The sequence below is a fragment of the Oncorhynchus kisutch genome, linkage group LG17 (assembly GCF_002021735.2).
Source record: "Oncorhynchus kisutch isolate 150728-3 linkage group LG17, Okis_V2, whole genome shotgun sequence".
In the NCBI taxonomy this organism is placed as follows: Eukaryota; Metazoa; Chordata; class Actinopteri; order Salmoniformes; family Salmonidae; genus Oncorhynchus; species Oncorhynchus kisutch.
Window position 1 is genome coordinate 4479123 of NC_034190.2, and position 20000 is coordinate 4499122.

The 20000-nt window shown below is 43.0% G+C and overlaps 1 protein-coding gene across 1 annotated transcript in view; it reads right to left on the reverse strand.

Annotated features, from left to right (window-relative positions):
* The window catches only part of LOC109885023 (FH1/FH2 domain-containing protein 3), a gene marked incomplete at its 5' end in the record, with an annotated part of 32324 nt that overhangs the window by 2848 nt on the left and 9476 nt on the right, over nt 1-20000 (reverse strand). The window contains 5 exon segments of the mRNA XM_031795011.1: nt 936-1126; nt 1702-1863; nt 3219-3338; nt 4693-4875; nt 8179-8337. Of these exon segments, the coding sequence (XP_031650871.1) occupies nt 936-1126; nt 1702-1863; nt 3219-3338; nt 4693-4875; nt 8179-8337 (815 nt within the window).

The following is a 20000-nucleotide window of genomic DNA, read 5'->3' on the forward strand; positions in this document are numbered from 1 at the left end:
GTAACATGCCTGACATGCACCCTCTACTGACTGGGACTGGTCAGATAGAAGGACTGAGACAGTACACTGGTCAGATAGAAGGACTGAGACAGTACACTGGTCAGATAGAAGGACTGAGACAGTACACTGGTCAGATAGAAGGACTTAGACAGTACACTGGTCAGATAGAAGGACTGAGACAGAATACTTGCCAGATAGAAGGACTGAGACAGTATACTGGTCAGATAGAAGGACTGAGACAGTACACTGGTCAGATAGAAGGACTGAGACAGTACACTGGTCAGATAGAAGGACTGAGACAGTATACTGGTCAGATAGAAGGACTGAGACAGAATACTGGTCAGATAGAAGGACGGAGACAGTATACTGGTCAGATAGAAGGACTGAGACAGTATACTGGTCAGAGAGAAGGACTGAGACAGTACACTGGTCAGATAGAAGGACTGAGACAGTATACTGGTCAGATAGAAGGACTGAGACAGTATACTGGTCAGATAGAAGGACTGAGACAGTATACTGGTCAGACAGAAGGACTGAGATAGTAGACTGGTCAGATAGAAGGACTGAGACAGTACACTGGTCAGATAGAAGGACTGAGACAGTATACTGGTCAGATAGAAGGACTGAGACAGTATACTGGTCAGATAGAAGGACTGAGACAGTATACTGGTCAGATAGAAGGACTGAGACAGTACACTGGTCAGATAGAAGGACTGAGACAGTATACTGGTCAGATAGAAGGACTGAGACAGTATACTGGTCAAATAGAAGGACTGAGACAGTACACTGGTCAGATAGAAGGACTGAGCATTTGTGTGTGTGTGTGTTTGTGTGTGCGCGCGCGCGCGTGTGTGTGTGTGTGTGTGTCTGTGTGTGTGTGCGTGTCAGTGTGTGTGTGAGTGTGTGTGTGTGTGAGTGTGTGTGTGTGTGTGTACCTGTTGATAATCCTGCGGTGCACTATCTTCAGGATAATGATTCTCTCAGCACAGTCCTTCAGGAAGTCAGACATCTTCTGTTTCAGCGTGGGCTTCATCTCATGCTTGGCCATCACCTTCAGATGGTCCCAGGATGCTTTGCAACGACGCTCCATCATGGTCAGGTTGTCCTGCAGCTGGTCAAAGTCCACCTGAGAGACACGGCGTTAATCGATCAGTGTGTGTGTGTGTGTGTGTGTGTGACCCATACCGTGGCAGATCGTGTGATAGCTCCTATCTCAGAGTAAAGGTCAGTACTCTGAGGGTAGTTGGTGTGTGTGTGTGTGTGTGTATGTGTGTGTGTGGGTGGGTGTGTCCCATACCTTGGAAGAGTGTGTGATAGCTCCTATCTCAGAGTAAAGGTCAGTACTATGAGGGTAGTTGGTGTGTGTGTGTGTGTGTGTGTGTGTGTGTGTGTGTGTGTGTGTGTATGTGTGTGTGTGGGTGGGTGGGTGTGTGTGTCCCATACCTTGGAAGAGTGTGTGATAGCTCCTATCTCAGAGTAAAGGTCAGTACTCTGAGGGTAGTTGGTGTGTGTGTGTGTGTGTGTGTGTGTGTATGTGTGTGTGTGGGTGGGTGTGTGTGACCCATACCTTGGAAGAGTGTGTGATAGCTCCTATCTCAGAGTAAATGTCAGTACTCTGAGGGTAGTTGGTGTGTGTGTGTGTGTGTGTGTGGGGGTGTGTGTTTGTGTGTGTGTGTGTGTGTGTGTGTGTGTGTCCCATACCTTGGCAGAGCGTGTGATAGCTCCTATCTCAGAGTAAAGGTCAGTACTCTGAGGGTAGTGGTCTACCACGATGGAACAGGCATGGTGCAGCAGAGACTGTTTATGAACCGTGTCCTTCACCTCAGGAACCTTCTCCAGGTAACTCAACTCAAAGCCTTTGGCCTGGGGGAAAGGCAATACAGGTAGTTAGTAATAGACTAGTTAGTAGTACTAGTTAACAGTACTAGTTAACAGTACTAGTTAACAGTACTAGTTAACAGTACTAGTTAGTAATATACTAGTTAGTAGTACTAGTTAATAGTACTGGTTAGTAGTGCTAGTTAGTAGTACTAGTTAGTAGTATTAGTTGGTAATAGACTCGTTAGTAGTACTAGTTTATAGCACTGGTTAGTAGTACTAGTTAGTAGTACTAGTCAGTAGTACTAGTCAGTAATATACTGAGTGGCTGCTGCCAACACACTGACTCAACTCCAGCCACTTTAATAATGGGAATTGATGGGAAATGATGTAAAATATATCACTAGCCACTTTAAACAATGCTACCTAATATAATGTTTACATACCCTACATTATTCATCTCATATGTATATGTATATACTGTACTCTATATCATCGACTGCATCCTTATGTAATACATGTATCACTAGCCACTTTAACTATGCCACTTTGTTTACATACTCATCTCATATGTATATACTGTACTCGATACCATCTACTGTATCTTGCCTATGCTGCTCTGTACCATCACTCATTCATATATCCTTATGTACATATTCTTTATCCCCTTACACTGTGTATAAGACAATAGTTTTGGAATTGTTAGTTAGATTACTTGTTGGATTATTACTGCATTGTCGGAACTAGAAGCACAAGCATTTAGCTACACTCGCATTAACATCTGCTAACCATGTGTATGTGACAAATAAAATTGATTTGATTTGATTTAGTTAGTAGTACTAGTTAGTAGTACTAGTTAGTAGTACTGGTTGGTAGTACTAGTTAGTAGTACTAGTTAGTAGTGCTAGTTAGTGATATGCTGGTTAGTAGTACTAGTTAGTCGTACTCGTTAGTGATAGACTAGTTAGCAGTACAAGTTTATAGTACTGATTAGTAGTACTAGTTAGTAATATACTAGTTCGTAGTACTAGTTAGTTATACTGGTTAGTAGCACTAGTTAGTAGTACTAGTTAGCAGTACTAGTTATTAGTACTAGTTAGTCATATACTAGCTAGTAGTACCGGTTAGTAGTACTAGTTAGTAATATACTAGTTATTAGTACTAGTTAGTAGTACTAGTTAGCAGTACTAGTTAGTAGTACTAGTTGGTAGTACTAGTTATTAGTACTAGTTAGTAGTACTAGTTATGAGTACTAGTTAGTCATATACTAGTTAGTAGTACTGGTTAGTAGTACATCTAGTAACTAGACTAGTCAGCTATAGCTGTAGTGTGTGTGTGTGTGTCAGAGAGACTCACATTGGTGCCGTTGAAGTGTGTGTGTGTGTGTCAGAGAGACTCACATTGGTGCCGTTGAGGAAGTTTCCTATAGCAAGCAGCGTAGACAGGATGTAGCGCAGAGTCTTGTTCTTCTCCAGCTGCTCCATCCCTTCCTTCACATCCTGCAGCGGCTCTGCCACTTCCTACACACACACACACACACACACACACACACACACACACACACACACACACACACACACACACACACACACACACACACACAAAGCAACTGAATGAAGGCGTTTCATGATGACAGTGTTTCGTTATTAGAGACTGTGTCTGTCAGGAACAGGTGCACTGACTGACTCAACGACTGACTCACCGCTGTGATCCATCTGTGGTTGTTTACGGTCACATAAAGGTGGTTAAAAGGTTCGTGTCCCCGGACAGACTGTTTTGGTAACTATCAACCATGGTTCTGAATACCTTGGCCCATTTGTTACCTCACGATATGTTATGTTCTCCTCCAAGTGTGAATGTGTGTGTGTGTTTGCTTCCTGTGGAAGTCTGTAAACTTTACAGAACTATATAAAAGACAGCATCCTGTGGAAGGTTGTAAACTTTACAGAACTATATAAAAGACAGCATCCTGTGGAAGGTTGTAAACTTTACAGAACTATATAAAAGACAGCATCCTGTGGAAGGTTGTAAACTTTACAGAACTATATAAAAGACAGCATCCTGTGGAAGTCTGTAAACTTTACAGAACTATATAAAAGACACAGCATCCTGTGGAAGTCTGTAAACTTTACAGAACTATATAAAAGACAACATCCTGTGGAAGGTTGTAAACTTTACAGAATTATATAAAAGACACAGCATCCTGTGGAAGTCTGTAAACTTTACAACACAGCTCCTGAAGCAGAGCATAGGCATGTTTTCCATTCCCTGTTTCTTTGCGTCCCAAATGGCACCCTGTCCCCTATATAGAGCGCCCTGGTCAAAAGTAGTGCACTATATAGGGAACAGTGTGCCATTTGGGATGCATTATTTGTTGTTGTCTTTGTTTGACCGAACTGTCTCTGAGACCTTGTTTCATAATGGCCTCTGTCTCTCTGAGGACATCGTCTCACAATGTTCTCATTCTCTCTGTCTGCCAGAGACGACCTTGTATCATAATGGCCTCTGTCTCTCTGAGGACATTGTCTCACGATGTTCTCATTCTCTCTGTCTGCCAGAGACGACCATGTCTCATAATGGCCTCTGTCTCTCTGAGGACATTGTCTCACAATGTTCTCATTCTCTCTGTCTGCCAGAGACGACCTTGTCTCATAATGTTCTCATTCTCTCTGTCTGCCAGAGACAACCTTGTCTCATAATGTTCTCTGTCTCTCTGTCTGCCAGAGACGACCTTGTCTCATAATGTTCTCTGTCTCTCTGTCTGCCAGAGACAACCTTGTCTCATAATGTTCTCATTCTCTCTGTCTGCCAGAGACGACCTTGTCTCATAATGGCCTCAGTCTCTCCTTGTCTCATAACGGTCCACACACCCACCTTCTCTGTAGCCTCGTAGTCCATCTTGAAGGCCCAGAGCTGTAGTCTGGCTGACAGTTCGCTGATGGAGGACAGGGTGAGGAGGAACTGTTCTGCTGATCCCAGGGGGACGTCCGGATTGGCCAGCTGAGCTTCCTGTATCTTCTGCTTCTCCTCCTCCGAAGGGATCATCGTCAAGATTTTCTACAGGGGGGGAGGGGAAAGGTAACTTCCTTCATACTGGACACAGACACATAAAAATGGTATCCACAAGTTCATCTGTAGGTAGTAGTTTAAAAAAAAAAAAAATATCCATCGCTCTCATGTGCACATTTCTGCCCATTAAGATACAAAGATGTGCTAGCTTTTTGTAGTATTTCTGACAATGCTAAACTATTTTTTTTCACCCAAATCTCAGAGTTCTATCAACCCGGGCCAGCAACTCGGTTGCTCAACAACTCAACAACACAAACAGCTCGCTGCCTGTACCAGCCAGACAGCTGCCAGCAATGAAGTGGCGGCTGATAAGAAGTGGTTGAGGACAAGCCTAACCTACTATATATAGCTAGCTATATGTTTGTACTCAAGCTGAGGTTAATCAATAAAGGAAAACAGATAATTGCCCAACATGAAAAATAAGTTGCTTGTTATTTGTGAGCTGCATGTTGATTTGATTTGATTAGCTAACATTAGGTAGCTAGCTAACCAGCAGCTGTAACATTAGCTAACTAGCTAATGTAATATTATACCACAGATGAATAAGTTACCAGTCAGATGAGAACTAATATTGGTTAGCTAGCTAACTAACCAACAAGCGAGGAAAGCTAGATAGCTATATTTTGCCAAGGAATGTTTGTTTTTTTTATATATAAGGCTGACGTCATCTGTGTAAACAAACAAATAAGCTAGTGAACGCCCTTGCCTGCTATAGCCAATTAGCTAGCCAACAAGCTAGCCAGTAACAACTCAATGTTGACAATAGCTTATATCCCACATTCTTCCACAAAGCATAGGTAGCTAGCTAGCACTACAGACAGACACTTAGATTTTTGACCATCCAAAGCAAAGCCGTTTAACGTTAGCTAACGTTACAGCCCCTTAGCTAACGTTACAGCCCCTTAGCTAACGTTACAGCCCCTTAGCTAACGTTACAGCCCCTTAGCTAACGTTACAGCCCCTTAGCTAACGTTACAGCCCCTTATCTTACGCATTAATTCAGTACACTCCCTCCTCTTATAATGCCATTATCTTATTGTCATTAGAATCCACATTTGTGCTGACTGATCAAGACAAGTGTCAAGTCAATTCTCAGTGTGTTCTTGAAAGAATGCAAATTTGCCATCCACATAGTGTAAGCAGCACATGGCTTGCTAGCGCAACCAAACATGTGCACAGTTGAAAGAAAATGCCAGCTTGCTAACTTGGGTAGAGCTAACGCAATAAGTAAACTAACTTGTATAGAGTGAGAGTGGTGGATTGTGGTCATGCGCCTGTCACGGGAGAAATGCAAGCCGGTAAACTAATTCTGTCAATTCAAAGTGCACTCAGTACACATGGTACTACAATCTATCAATACTTCACATTTATGTTCTGTTCCACATCTGTGAGCACTTCCCACCTGTCGTCATATTTATAAACGAGGACATGTGTGCTCTTTCACTGTACCTGGAAAGTTGACTTAGGACAAATTGTAGCTGAAGTTTTGTATTCTACGTTTTAGAAGATCCAATTTCAGATGAGTAAATGTATCTATTTTTGTGTTATGCATCTAATTGACTGTATTTTTACTAACTTGTATAAAAATTAATTAAAATAATTAAAATTAGACTGTTTTATCAACACATGAACTGTTTTGAACTATTTAAAAAACATTTTTTTAACCAAACTTGAGATATAAACGTTCAATCATTACTGAGTGAAATTAAATTAAATTATTTAAATTGTATTATTAAAAGTAAATTATTTAAATCGGATCACATTATGCTAATTTAATAAAAATATTTAAATTAAATTAAATTATTTAAGTTAGATTATTTTAATTATACTAAATTAAATTAACAACAAAAAACATTGTGCAACGAAAACTTCCTGTCGTCCTCAGACTGTTAATGTGTTTACAACAAGGGTTAATGTGTTTATAACAAGGATTAATGTGTTTATAACAAGGATTAATGTGTTTATAACAAGGATTACTGTGTTTATAACAAGGGTTAATGTGTTTATAACAAGGGTTAATGTGTTTAGAACAAGGGTTAATGTGTTTATAACAAGGGTTAATGTGTTTATAACAAGGGTTAATGTGTTTATAACAAGGATTAATGTGTTTATAACAAGGGTTAATGTGGAACCGCTAACTGAACGTCCTGGTTTTTGCTTCTCAGAACGTACATTTTGATCGGATTGCCTCTGTCTCTCTGTCATTGGTCTGCAGTTTGTAATTTGTTACATTGTATCAGGGAGTTATCAAATTGCTCCTGACGATTCACAGCGTTGTGCAGCCTTTTCTGTTCAAGTCCAGTGCTACCACACCTGATTCTACTACTCAGCTGATTCTACTACTCAGCTGTTCATCCATGAATAGTCCAGTGCTACCACACCTGATTCTACTACTCAGCTGTTCATCCATGAATAGTCCAGTGCTACCACACCTGATTCTACTACTCAGCTGTTCATCCATGAATAGTCCAGTGCTACCACACCTGATTCTACTACTCAGCTGTTCATCCATGAATAGTCCAGTGCTACCACACCTCAATCTACTACTCAGCTGTTCTTCGAGACCATGAATAGTCCAGTGCTACCACACCTGATTCTACTACTCAGCTGATTCTACTACTCAGCTGCTCAGCTGTTCATTGAGATCTCAGCTGTTCTTCGAGACCGTGCATAGTAGAATCAGGTGTGGTAGAACTGGTCTTGTACAGAAAAGGCTGTATAATGTAGCTTGTCAAGAGAAAATGTGGCCATCCCTGAATTGTATTTATGAAGTTGGTCTGAAGCTGAAAAATAAAGGAAATTCACATGAGCACCACAACACCTATTCTACCCACGCTCTATCAAAGGTTTTACAGGCTGTTTTAGGCTGTTTGAGAAGGTTTGAATCCTAAGAATCCTGCCTACACATAGTTTGAAGTACTATACCAACATAGCTACTGTAGTAGGTTGAAGATGTGTGCTGGAAAACCTTGGTAGAGCATGGGTTGAATAGGGATTGTGGTGCTCATGTGATTTTTCAGCTTCAGACCAATGCCTACTTCTGACTTAAAACATTGTTTTGTTGTTTTTTTTACACCGAAAGGTGATATAAAATGTAAATTCAGATAGAGTCAACTTCATAAATACAATTCAGGGATGGCCACATTTGCTCTTGACAAGCTACAGGGTTATGCAGGCTTTTCAGTACAAGACCAGTTCTACCACACCTGATTCTACTATTCACGATCCCGATGAACAGCTGAGGTCTTTAATTGCATTATACCTCGATGCCTCATCATCATCATCTCTCACCTCGATGCCCTCCTTGTTGAGTGCGTACTCATCAAAGTTGAGAATGGCGGTCTTGATGGTGCGAGGAGGAGGCAGGACGGTCAGTCCGATGTTGATGGCGTTACTCCTCTTGGAGTCCAGAACGATGATCTCCTGGCGTTTACCGTCCGCTGCCGTTTTCTGATGGAACAAAAAAAGGATAGAGACACAGAGGTCACTGAGAGGTCACTGAGAGGTCACGTAATCTGATTTCTGATGGAACAACAGACAGACAGAGACAGACAGACAGACAGACAGACAGACAGACAGACAGACAGACAGACAGACAGACAGACAGACAGACAGACAGACAGACAGACAGACAGACAGAGGTCACTGAGAGGTCACGTAATCTGATTTCTGATGGAACAACAGACAGACAGAGACAGACAGACAGACAGACAGACAGACAGACAGACAGACAGACAGACAGACAGACAGACAGACAGACAGACAGACAGACACAGAGGTCACTGAGAGGTCACGTAATCTGATTTCTGATGGAACAACAGACAGACAGAGACAGACAGACAGACAGACAGACAGACAGACAGACAGACAGACACAGAGGTCACTGAGAGGTCACGTAATCTGATTTCTGATGGAACAACAGACAGACAGAGACAGACAGACAGACAGACAGACAGAGACAGACAGACAGACAGACAGACAGACAGACAGACACAGAGGTCACTGAGAGGTCACGTAATCTGATTTCTGATGGAACAACAGACACAGACAGACAGACAGACAGACAGACAGACAGACAGACAGACAGACAGACAGACAGACAGACAGACAGACAGACAGACAGACAGACAGACAGACAGACAGACAGACAGACAGACAGACAGACAGACAGACAGACAGACACAGACAGACAGACAGACAGACAGACAGACAGACAGACAGACAGACAGACACAGACAGACAGACAGACAGACAGACAGACAGACAGACAGACAGACAGACAGACAGACAGACAGACAGACAGAGACAGACAGACAGACAGACAGACAGACAGACAGACAGACAGACAGACAGACAGACAGACAGACAGACAGACAGACAGACAGACAGACAGACAGACAGACAGACAGACAGACAGAGACAGACAGACAGACACTTTGTGACCCTCTGCTGATTTAAGAAGGGATCAATCAACTTGATTGATTGACTGACTGGATACAAGTAGTGTACAAGACTCATTCTCTACATACATACTCATGGTGTCTATTCTCTCTGTCTGTCTCAATTCAATTGAATTCAAGGGGCTTTATTGGCATGGGAAACATGTGTTAACATTGTCAAAGCAAGTGAGGTAGATAATATATAAAGTGAAGTAAACAATAAAAAGTGAACAGTAAATATTACACTCACAAGTTAAACTTATTTCAGAAAAGGGAAAATAAATAAACATAAATATAGGTTGTATTTACAGTGGTGTTTGTTCTTCACTGGTTGCCCTTTTCTTGTGGCAACAGGTCACAAATCTTGCTGCTGTGATGGCACACTGTGGGATTTCACCCAGTAGATATGGGAGTTTATCAAAATTTTTTTTTTTTTTCAGAATCTTTGTGGATCTGTGTAATCTGAGGGAAATGTGTGTCTCTAATATGGTCATACATTGGGCAGGAAGTTAGGAAGTGTAACTCAGTTTCCACCTCATTTTGTGGGCAGTGTGCACATAGCCTGTCTTCTCTTGAGAGCCATGTCTGCCTACGGCGGCCTTTCTCAATTTATTTTATTATTTTTATTTCACCTTTATTTGACCAGGTAGGCTAGTTGAGAACACCTTTATTTAACCAGGTAGGCTAGTTGAGAACACCTTTATTTAACCAGGTAGGCTAGTTGAGAACACCTTTATTTAACCAGGTAGGCTAGTTGAGAACACCTTTGTTTAACCAGGTAGGCTAGTTGAGAACACCTTTATTTAACCAGGTAGGCTAGTTGAGAACACCTTTATTTAACCAGGTAGGCTAGTTGAGAACACCTTTATTTAACCAGGTAGGCTAGTTGAGAACACCTTTATTTAACCAGGTAGGCTAGTTGAGAACACCTTTATTTAACCAGGTAGGCTAGTTTAGTTGAGAACACCTTTATTTAACCAGGTAGGCTAGTTGAGAACACCTTTATTTAACCAGGTAGGCTAGTTGAGAACACCTTTATTTAACCAGGTAGGCTAGTTGAGAACACCTTTATTTAACCAGGTAGGCTAGTTGAGAACACCTTTATTTAACCAGGTAGGCTAGTTGAGAACACCTTTATTTAACCAGGGAGGCTAGTTGAGAACACCTTTATTTAACCAGGTAGGCTAGTTGAGAACACCTTATTTAACCAGGTAGGCTAGTTGAGAACACCTTTATTTAACCAGGTAGGCCAGTTGAGAACACCTTATTTAACCAGGTAGGCTAGTTGAGAACACCTTTATTTAACCAGGTAGGCCAGTTGAGAACACCTTTATTTAACCAGGTAGGCCAGTTGAGAACACCTTTATTTAACCAGGTAGGCCAGTTGAGAACACCTTTATTTAACCAGTAGGCTAGTTGAGAACACCTTTATTTAACCAGGTAGGCCAGTTGAGAACACCTTTATTTAACCAGGTAGGCTAGTTGAGAACACCTTTATTTAACCAGGTAGGCCCAGTTGAGAACACCTTTATTTAACCAGGTAGGCTAGTTGAGAACACCTTTATTTAACCAGGTAGGCTAGTTGAGAACACCTTTATTTAACCAGGTAGGCTAGTTGAGAACACCTTTATTTAACCAGGTAGCTAGTTGAGAACACCTTTATTTAACCAGGTAGGCCAGTTGAGAACACCTTTATTTAACCAGGTAGGCTAGTTGAGAACACCTTTATTTAACCAGGTAGGCTAGTTGAGAACACCTTTATTTAACCAGGTAGGCTAGTTGAGAACACCTTTATTTAACCAGGTAGGCTAGTTGAGAACACCTTTATTTAACCAGGTAGGCTAGTTGAGACACCTTTATTTAACCAGGTAGGCTAGTTGAGAACACCTTTATTTAACCAGGTAGGCTAGTTGAGAACACCTTTATTTAACCAGGTAGGCTAGTTGAGAACACCTTTATTTAACCAGGTAGGCTAGTTGAGAACACCTTTATTTAACCAGGTAGGCTAGTTGAGAAACACCTTTATTTAACCAGGTAGGCTAGTTGAGAACACCTTTATTTAACCAGGTAGGCTAGTTGAGAACACCTTTATTTAACCAGGTAGGCTAGTTGAGAACACCTTTATTTAACCAGGTAGGCTAGTTGAGAACACCTTTATTTAACCAGGTAGGCTAGTTGAGAACACCTTTATTTAACCAGGTAGGCTAGTGAGAACACCTTTATTACCAGGTAGGCTAGTTGAGAACACCTTTATTTAACCAGGTAGGCTAGTTGAGAACACCTTTATTTAACCAGGTAGGCTAGTTGAGAACACCTTTATTTAACCAGGTAGGCTAGTTGAGAACACCTTTATTTAACCAGGTAGGCTAGTTGAGAACACCTTTATTTAACCAGGTAGGCTAGTTGAGAACACCTTTATTTAACCAGGTAGGCTAGTTGAGAACAAGTTCTCATTTGCAACTGCGACCTGGCCAAGATAAAGCATAGCAGTGTGAGCATACAACAAAGAGTTACACATGGAGTAAACAATTAACATGTCAATAACACAGTAGAAAACAAAGGGGGGGTCTATATACAATGTGTGCAAAAGGCATGAGGAGGTAGGCAAATAATTACAAATTTGCAGATTAACACTGGAGTGATAAAATATCAGATGGTTCATGTACAGGTAGAGATATTGGTGTGCAGAAGAGCAGAAAAGTAAATAAATAAAAACAGTATGGGGATGAGGTAGGTGAAAAGGGTGGGCTATTTACCAATAGACTATGTACAGCTGCAGCGATCGGTTAGCTGCTCAGATAGCTGATGTTTGAAGTTGGTGAGGGAGATAAAAGTCTCCAACTTCAGCGATTTTTGCAATTCGTTCCAGTCACAGGCAGCAGAGTACTGGAACGAAAGGCGGCCAAATGAGGTGTTGGCTTTAGGGATGATCAGTGAGATACACCTGCTGGAGCGCGTGCTACGGATGGGTGTTGCCATCGTGACCAGTGAGCTGAGATAAGGCGGAGCTTTACCTAGCATAGACTTGTAGATGACCTGGAGCCAGTGGGTCTGGCGACGAATATGTAGCGAGGGCCAGCCGACTAGAGCATACAAGTCGCAGTGGTGGGTGGTATAAGGTGCTTTAGTGACAAAACGGATGGCACTGTGATAGACTGCATCCAGTTTGCTGAGTAGAGTGTTGGAAGCCATTTTGTAGATGACATCGCCGAAGTCGAGGATCGGTAGGATAGTCAGTTTTACTAGGGTAAGCTCAATAGCAAGGCTATGCTCACTGAGTCTGTACATAGTCAAAGCTTTCCTTCATTTTGGGTCAGTCACAGTGGACAGGTATTCTGCTACTGTGTTCTCTCTGTTCAGGGCCAAATAGCATTCTAGTTTGTTAATTCTTTCCAATGTGTCAAGTAATTGTCTTTTTATTTTCTCATGATTTGATTGGGTCTAATTGTGCTGCTTTCCTGGGGCTCTGTGGGGTGTGTTTGTGTTTGTGAACAGAGCCCCAGGACCAGCTTGCTTAGGGGACTCTTCTCCAGGTTCATCTCTCTGTAGGTGATGGTTTTGTTATCGAAGGTTTGGGAATCGCTTCCTTTTAGGTGGTTGTAGAATTTAATGTATATTTTCTAGATTTTTTAAATTAGCGGGTATCTGCATTATTTGGTGTTCTACGTTGTACACAGACGATCTTTTTTTTGCAGAATTCTGCATGCAGAGTCAAAATTGGTGTTTGTCCTATTTTGTGAATTCTTTGTTGGTGACCCCAGACCTCACAATCATAAAGGGCAATGGGTTCTTTAACTGATTGAAGTATTTTTAGCACTATCCTAATTGGAATATCAAATTTTATGTCCCTTTTGATGCCGTAGAAGGCTTTTCTTTCCTGGTCTCTTAGATCGTTCACAGCATTGTTGAAGTCACCTGTGGTGTTAAACTTGTGGCGCTGATGTTTAGGCCGAGGTATGTATAGCTTTTTGTGTGCTCTAGGGCAACAGTGTCTAGATGGAATTTGTATTTGTGGTCCTGGTGACTAGACCTTTTTTGGAACACCATTATTTTGGTCTTACTGAGATTTACTGTCAGGGCCCAGGTTTGGCAGAATCTGTGCAGAATATCTAGGTGCTGCTGTAGGCCCTCCTTGGTTGGGGACAGAAGCACCAGATCATCAGCAAACAGTAGACAATTGATTTCAGATTCTAGTAGGGTGAGGCCGGGTGTTGTAGACTATTAGAGTGCCTTCACCTGCACACTTGTTCTTGTGTACATTAATCGTATATTTTCCACCCAACACCACATTCCATCAATTTGTATAGCAGGCCCTCGTGTCAACAGCTATTTGGAAATCAACAAAGAATGAGAAGACATTGCTTTTGTTTTGTTCGTTTGTCAATACGGGTGTGTAGGTTGTATACGTGGTCTGTTGTGTGATATTTTGGTAAGAAGCCAATTTGATATCTGCTCAGGACATTGATTTCACTGAAAAAAATGTTGGAGTCTGCTGTTGAGGATTTTTCAGCGGTTACTGTTGACGCAGATTCCACAGTAATTATTGGGTCAAATTTGTCTCAAATTTTAATATGATCAGACCTTAGTTCCACATTTGTGAGGAGATGCCAAGGTTGATGTTAAAGCCTTTAAGTATATCCCATTTGAATTTGTGGTTTGTATATTTTATATTTCCTTTTTGGGAAGGAGGGTTTGTATGTTTTCCTGTAACTCAGGTCTGGTAGTATTTAACAGTGTCTCTGGATTGTCCCTGAGGAGTTTTGTGTTTGTACTCTTTAAAACAGTGTGGGGAACTGTACTACGATAGGCTCTGCACAGGGGTGTCAGGAAGCAGCAGGGGTGTAAGGAAGCAGCAACAGGGGTATAAGGAAGCAGCAGCAGGGGTGTCAGGAAGCAGCAGGGGTATAAGGAAGCAGCAGGGGTGTAAGGAAGCAGCAACAGGGGTGTCAGGAAGCAGCAGGGGTGTAAGGAAGCAGCAGGGATGTAAGGAAGCAGCAGCAGGGGTGTCAGGAAGCAGCAGGGGTGTAAGGAAGCAGCTGGGGTATAAGGAAGCAGCAACAGGGGTGTCAGGAAGCAGCAGGGGTGTAAGGAAGCAGCAGCAGGGGTGTCAGGAAGCAGCAGGGGTGTAAGGAAGCAGCAGGGGTGTAAGGAAGCAGCAGCAGGGGTGTAAGGAAGCAGCAGCAGGGGTGTAAGGAAGCAGCAGCAGGGGTGTCAGGAAGCAGCAGGGGTGTCAGGAAGCAGCAGGGGTATAAGGAAGCAGCAGCAGGGGTGTAAGGAAGCAGCAGGGGTGTAAGGAAGCAGCAGGGGTGTAAGGAAGCAGCAGCAGGGGTGTAAAGAAGCAGCAGGGGTGTAAGGAAGCAGCAGGGGTGTAAGGAAGCAGCAGCAGGGGTGTAGGGAAGCAGCAGCAGGGCTGTAAGGAAGCAGCAGGGGTGTCAGGAAGCAGCAGGGGTATAAGGAAGCAGCAGGGGTATAAGGAAGCAGCAGCAGGGGTGTAAGGAAGCAGCAGGGGTGTAAGGAAGCAGCAGCAGGGGTGTAAGGAAGCAACATGGGTGTATGGAAGCAGCAGGGGTGTAAAGGAAGCAGCAGGGGTGTAAGGAAGCAGCAGGGGTGTAAGGAAGCAGCAACATGGGTGTAAGGAAGCAGCAGGGGTGTAAAGGAACCAGCAGGGTGTAAAGGAACCAGCAGGGGTGTAAAGGAAGCAGCAGGGGTATAAGGAAGCAGCAGGGGTATAAGGAAGCAGCAGGGGTGTAGGGAAGCAACAAGGGTGTAAGGATGCAACAAGGGTGTAAGGAAGCAGCAGCAGGGGTGTAAGGAAGCAGCAGGGGTATAAGGAAGCAGCAGGGGTGTAAGGAAGCAACAAGGGTGTAAGGAAGCAACAAGGGTGTAAAGGAAGCAGCAGCAGGGGTGTAAGGAAGCAGCAGGGGTGTCAGGAAGCAGCAGGGGTATAAGGAAGCAGCAGGGGTATAAGGAAGCAGCAGGGGTATAAGGAAGCAGCAGCAGGGGTGTAAGGAAGCAGCAGGGGTGTAAGGAAGCAGCAGGGATGTAAGGAAGCAGCAGCAGGGGTGTAAAGGAAGCAGCAGCATGGGTGTAAGGAAGCAGCAGCAGGGGTGTAGCAGCAGCAGGGGTATAAGGAAGCAGCAGCAGGGGTGTAAGGAAGCAACAGGGGTGTAAGGAAGCAGCAGGGGTGTAAAGGAAGCAGCAGGGGTATCAGGAAGCAGCAACAGGGGTGTAAGGAAGCAGCAGGGGTGTAAAGGAACCAGCAGGGGTGTAAAGGAACCAGCAGGGGTGTAAAGGAACCAGCAGGGGTGTAAAGGAAGCAGCAGGGGTGTAAGGAAGCAGCAGGGGTATAAGGAAGCAGCAGGGTGTAAGGAAGCAGCAGCAGGGGTGTAAAGGAAGCAGCAGGGGTGTAAGGAAGCAGCAGGGGTGTAAGGAAGCAGCAGGGGTGTAAGGAAGCAGCAGCAGGGGTGTCAGGAAGCCATGGAGTAGGGTGCCTTAGATGCCTCTGTATGTGGGTGGTTCTGAATCACCTTTGCCATTGTTTGATTCAAGGGCTTTTACACCTCTCACTTCACCCCTCGGGGTAAATGACTGTTGCAGATGGGACGTCTGTCCAGTCCTTGGTAGCTCTTTAGTCTTCACTAACCATTCAGTCTTTATAAAGTCAAATATCTAGAGATTATTGTAACGCCTTTAACTTCTTGGTTTTAAGTATAGCTTGGTGGTAAGAACCTTTCCTGGTCATTTTGTCCAAAATCCAGGTTGTATTCTTGTTGTTGTTGTTGTTTTGAAGTGAAGGGTTTGTTGTAGAGAGCAGAATCCTTTATAGGTCCTTGTGAAAAAGTCTATTAGTTTATCTAACTCAAAATCAATATTTTTGATAAAAGGTTCTGGAAAAGTTAATGCACTCATGACCTCTATCTCTACCCCCCCCCCCTGCTTTACCACAGCTGTAGTCAATTTCAGAGTGAGTGCAGAGCCCTAAATCCTTACCAGGCTGGAGAGGAAAGGATGGAGGGAGGGAGGGTGAGAGAGAGAGAAAGAGAGAGAGAGAGAGAGAGGGAGAGTGATACAGAGAGAGAGAGAGGGAGAGCAAGGAAGCACAGAGAGAGAGAGAGATACAGAGAGAGAGACAGAGAGATAAAGAGAGAGAGACAGAGAGAGAGGTAAAGAGAGAGAGAGAGAGAGACAGAGAGATAAAGAGAGAGAGACAGAGAGAGAGGTAAAGAGAGAGAGAGAGACAGAGAGATAAAGAGAGAGAGACAGAGAGAGAGGTAAAGAGAGAGAGAGAGAGAGAGAGAGAGAGAGAGAGAGAGAGAGAGAGAGAGAGCTCTTCAAAATTATCCTCATCTATGGCATCTTCCCAAATATTTGGAACCAAGGACCGACCACCTCAATCCACAGAAGACCAGTTAATACTGTATTAATTACTGTGGAATCTGAAAACAAATGTCAACTTGGCTTCTTACCAAAATACCATGCAACAGACCACGTTTTCACCCTGCACACCCTACTTGACAGACAAACCAAAAGCAAAGTCTTCTCATGCTTTGCTGATTTAAAAAAAAACGCTTGTGACTCAATTTGACATGAGGGTCTGCTATACACATTTATGGAAAGCTCGAGGGGAAAATGACAAAATCATTGAACACAAACAACAAGTGTGCAGCTAAAATTGGCAATAAACACACAGATTTCTTTCCTCAAGGCCGTGGGGTGAGACAGGGATGCAGCATGAGCCCCACGCTCTTCAACAGATACAGTTGAAGTCGGAAGTTTACATACACTTAGGTTGGAGTCATTAAAACTCATTTTTCAACCACTCCACCAATTTCTTGTTAACAAACTATAGTTTTGGCAAGTCTGTTAGGACATCTACTTTGTTCATGACACAAGTAATTTTCCAACAATTGATTACAGACAAATTATTTCACTTATAATTCACTGTGTCACAATTCCAGTGGGTCAGAAGTTTACACACACTAAGTTGACTGTGCATTTAAACAGCTTGGAAAATTCCAGAAAATTATGTAATGGTTTTAGAAGCTTCTGATAGGCTAATTGACATCGTTTGAGTCAATTGGAGGTGTACTTGTGGATGTATTTCAAGGCCTACCTTCAAACTCAGTGCCTCTTTGCTTGACATCATGGGAAAATCTAAAGAAATCAGCCAAGAACTCAGAACTTTTTTTGTAGACCTCCACAAGTCCCTTGAGAGCAATTTCCAAATGACTGAAGGTACCACGTTCATCTGTACAAACAATAGTATGCAAGTATAAACACCATGGGGACTTCATAGTCAAAGTTGTACTCTGCCACTGTGTATGTCTCATTCTCAATAGCAAGGCTGTGCTCACTGAATCTGAATCTGTACATAGTCAAAGCTTTCCTTAAATTTGGGTCAGTCACAGTGGTCAGGTATTCTGCCACTGTGTACTCTCTGTTTAGGGTCAGTCACAGTGGTCAGGTATTCTGCCACTGTGTACTCTCTGTTTAGTGCCAAATAGCATTCTAGTTTGCTCAGTTTTTTTTGTAAATTCTTTCCAACGTGTCAAGTAAATCTCTTTTTGTTTTCTCATGATTTGGTTGGGTCTAATTGTGTTGCTGTCCTGGGGCTCTGTGGGGTCTGTTTGTGTTTATGAACAGAGCCCAGGGACCAGCTTGCTTAGGGTACTCTTCTCCTCTTCTCCAGCTTCCTCTTAGGTGGTTGTAGAATTTAACGTCCTTTTCTGGATTTTGGTATCGGCCTAATTCTGCTCTGCTTACATTATTTGGTGTTCTACGTTGTACACAGAGGAAATATTTGCAGAATCCTGCATGCAGAGTCCCAATTTGGTGGTTTTTCCCATTTTGTGAATTCTTGTGTCTCTCTCTCTTTCCTCTCTTCTCTGTCCTCTCACTGTGTGTGTGTGGACTTGTTTACAGCCTGGTAAGGATTTAGGGATCAGCACTCACTCTGAAATTGACTACAGCTGTGGTGATGCAGGGGGGTTGGTATGGAGGGGAAAGAGTAGGAGTGTGTGCATGTACATGTTCCTAGTGTGTGTGTGTGTGTGTGTGTTGTGTGTGTGTGTGTGTGTGTGTGTGTGTGTGTGTGTGTGTACATGACCTCACTCCTACGCCCCACTCTTATAGGCTACATGCAAACCATTAGTGCTTATTAACAGAAGGAAGTTGTAACATTTATAACAGCCTGGTCACATCCAATAGAAATAACAGCCTGGTCACATCCAATAGAAATAACAGCCTGGTCACATCCAATAGTAATAACATCCTGGTCACATCCAATAGTAATAACAGCCTGGTCACATCCAATAGTAATAACATCCTGGTCACATCCAATAGAAATAACAGCCTGGTCACATCCAATAGTTATAACAGCCTGGTCACATCCAATAGAAATAAGCCCTCAGTCCAGCCTCTCTCAGCCTATTGCGGACAGTCTGAACACTGATGGAGGGATTGTGCGTTCCTGGTGTAACTCTGGCAGTTGTTGTTGCCATCCTGTACCTGTCCCGCAGGTGGGATGTTCGGATGTACCAATCCTGTGAAGGTGTTGTTACACGTGGTCTGCCACTGCGAGGACGATCAGCTGTCCATCCTGTCTCCCTGTAGCGCTGTCTTAGGTATCTCACAGTACGGACATTGCAATTTATTGCCCTGGCCACATCTGCAGTCCTCATGCCTCCTTGCAGCATGCCTAAGGCACGTTCACGCAGATGAGCAGGGACCTGGGGCATCTTTCTTTTGGTGTTTTTCAGAGTCAGTAGAAAGGTCTCTTTAGTGTCCTAAGTTGTCATAACTGTGACTTTAATTGCCTACCGTCTGTAAGCTGTTAGTGTCTTAACGACCGTTCCACAGGTGCATGTTCATTAATTGTTTATGGTTGATTGAACAAGCAGGGAAACAGTTTAAACCTTTTACAATGAAGATCTGGGAAGTTATTTAGATTTTTTCGAACTCTCTTTGAAAGGTCCTGAAAAATGGACGTTTCTTTTTTTGCTGAGTTTATACATGAAACACAGGAAGTGACATTTTTTGGACGGCACTGAGCCCTTAAGTGATTAAAACTCTATATTCTTTTACCAATTTGGTAACAGAATTTCAGAAAAATTGTTAACGGAATTTATACAATTGAACTGGCTACAATAGGACATTATAGTACTCACAAAACACAGTGGGTCTCCTACTACTGTCCTCCCTTCCACTGACTGTTATGTTCAACTCACAAAACACAGTGGGTCTCCTACTACTGTCCTCCTTTCCACTGACTGTTATGTTCAACTCACAAAACACAGTGGGTCTCCTACTACTGTCCTCCCTTCCACTGACTGTTATGTTCAACTCACAAAACACAGTGGGTCTCCTACTACTGTCCTCCCTTCCACTGACTGTTATGTTCAACTCACAAAACACAGTGGGTCTCCTACTACTGTCCTCCCTTCCACTGACTGTTATGTTCAACTCACAAAACACAGTGGGTCTCCTACTACTGTCCTCCCTTCCACTGACTGTTATGTTCAACTCACAAAACACAGTGGGTCTCCTACTACTGTCCTCCCTTCCACTGACTGTTATGTTCAACTCACAAAACACAGTGGGTCTCCTACTACTGTCCTCCCTTCCACTGACTGTTATGTTCAACTCACAAAACACAGTGGGTCTCCTACTACTGTC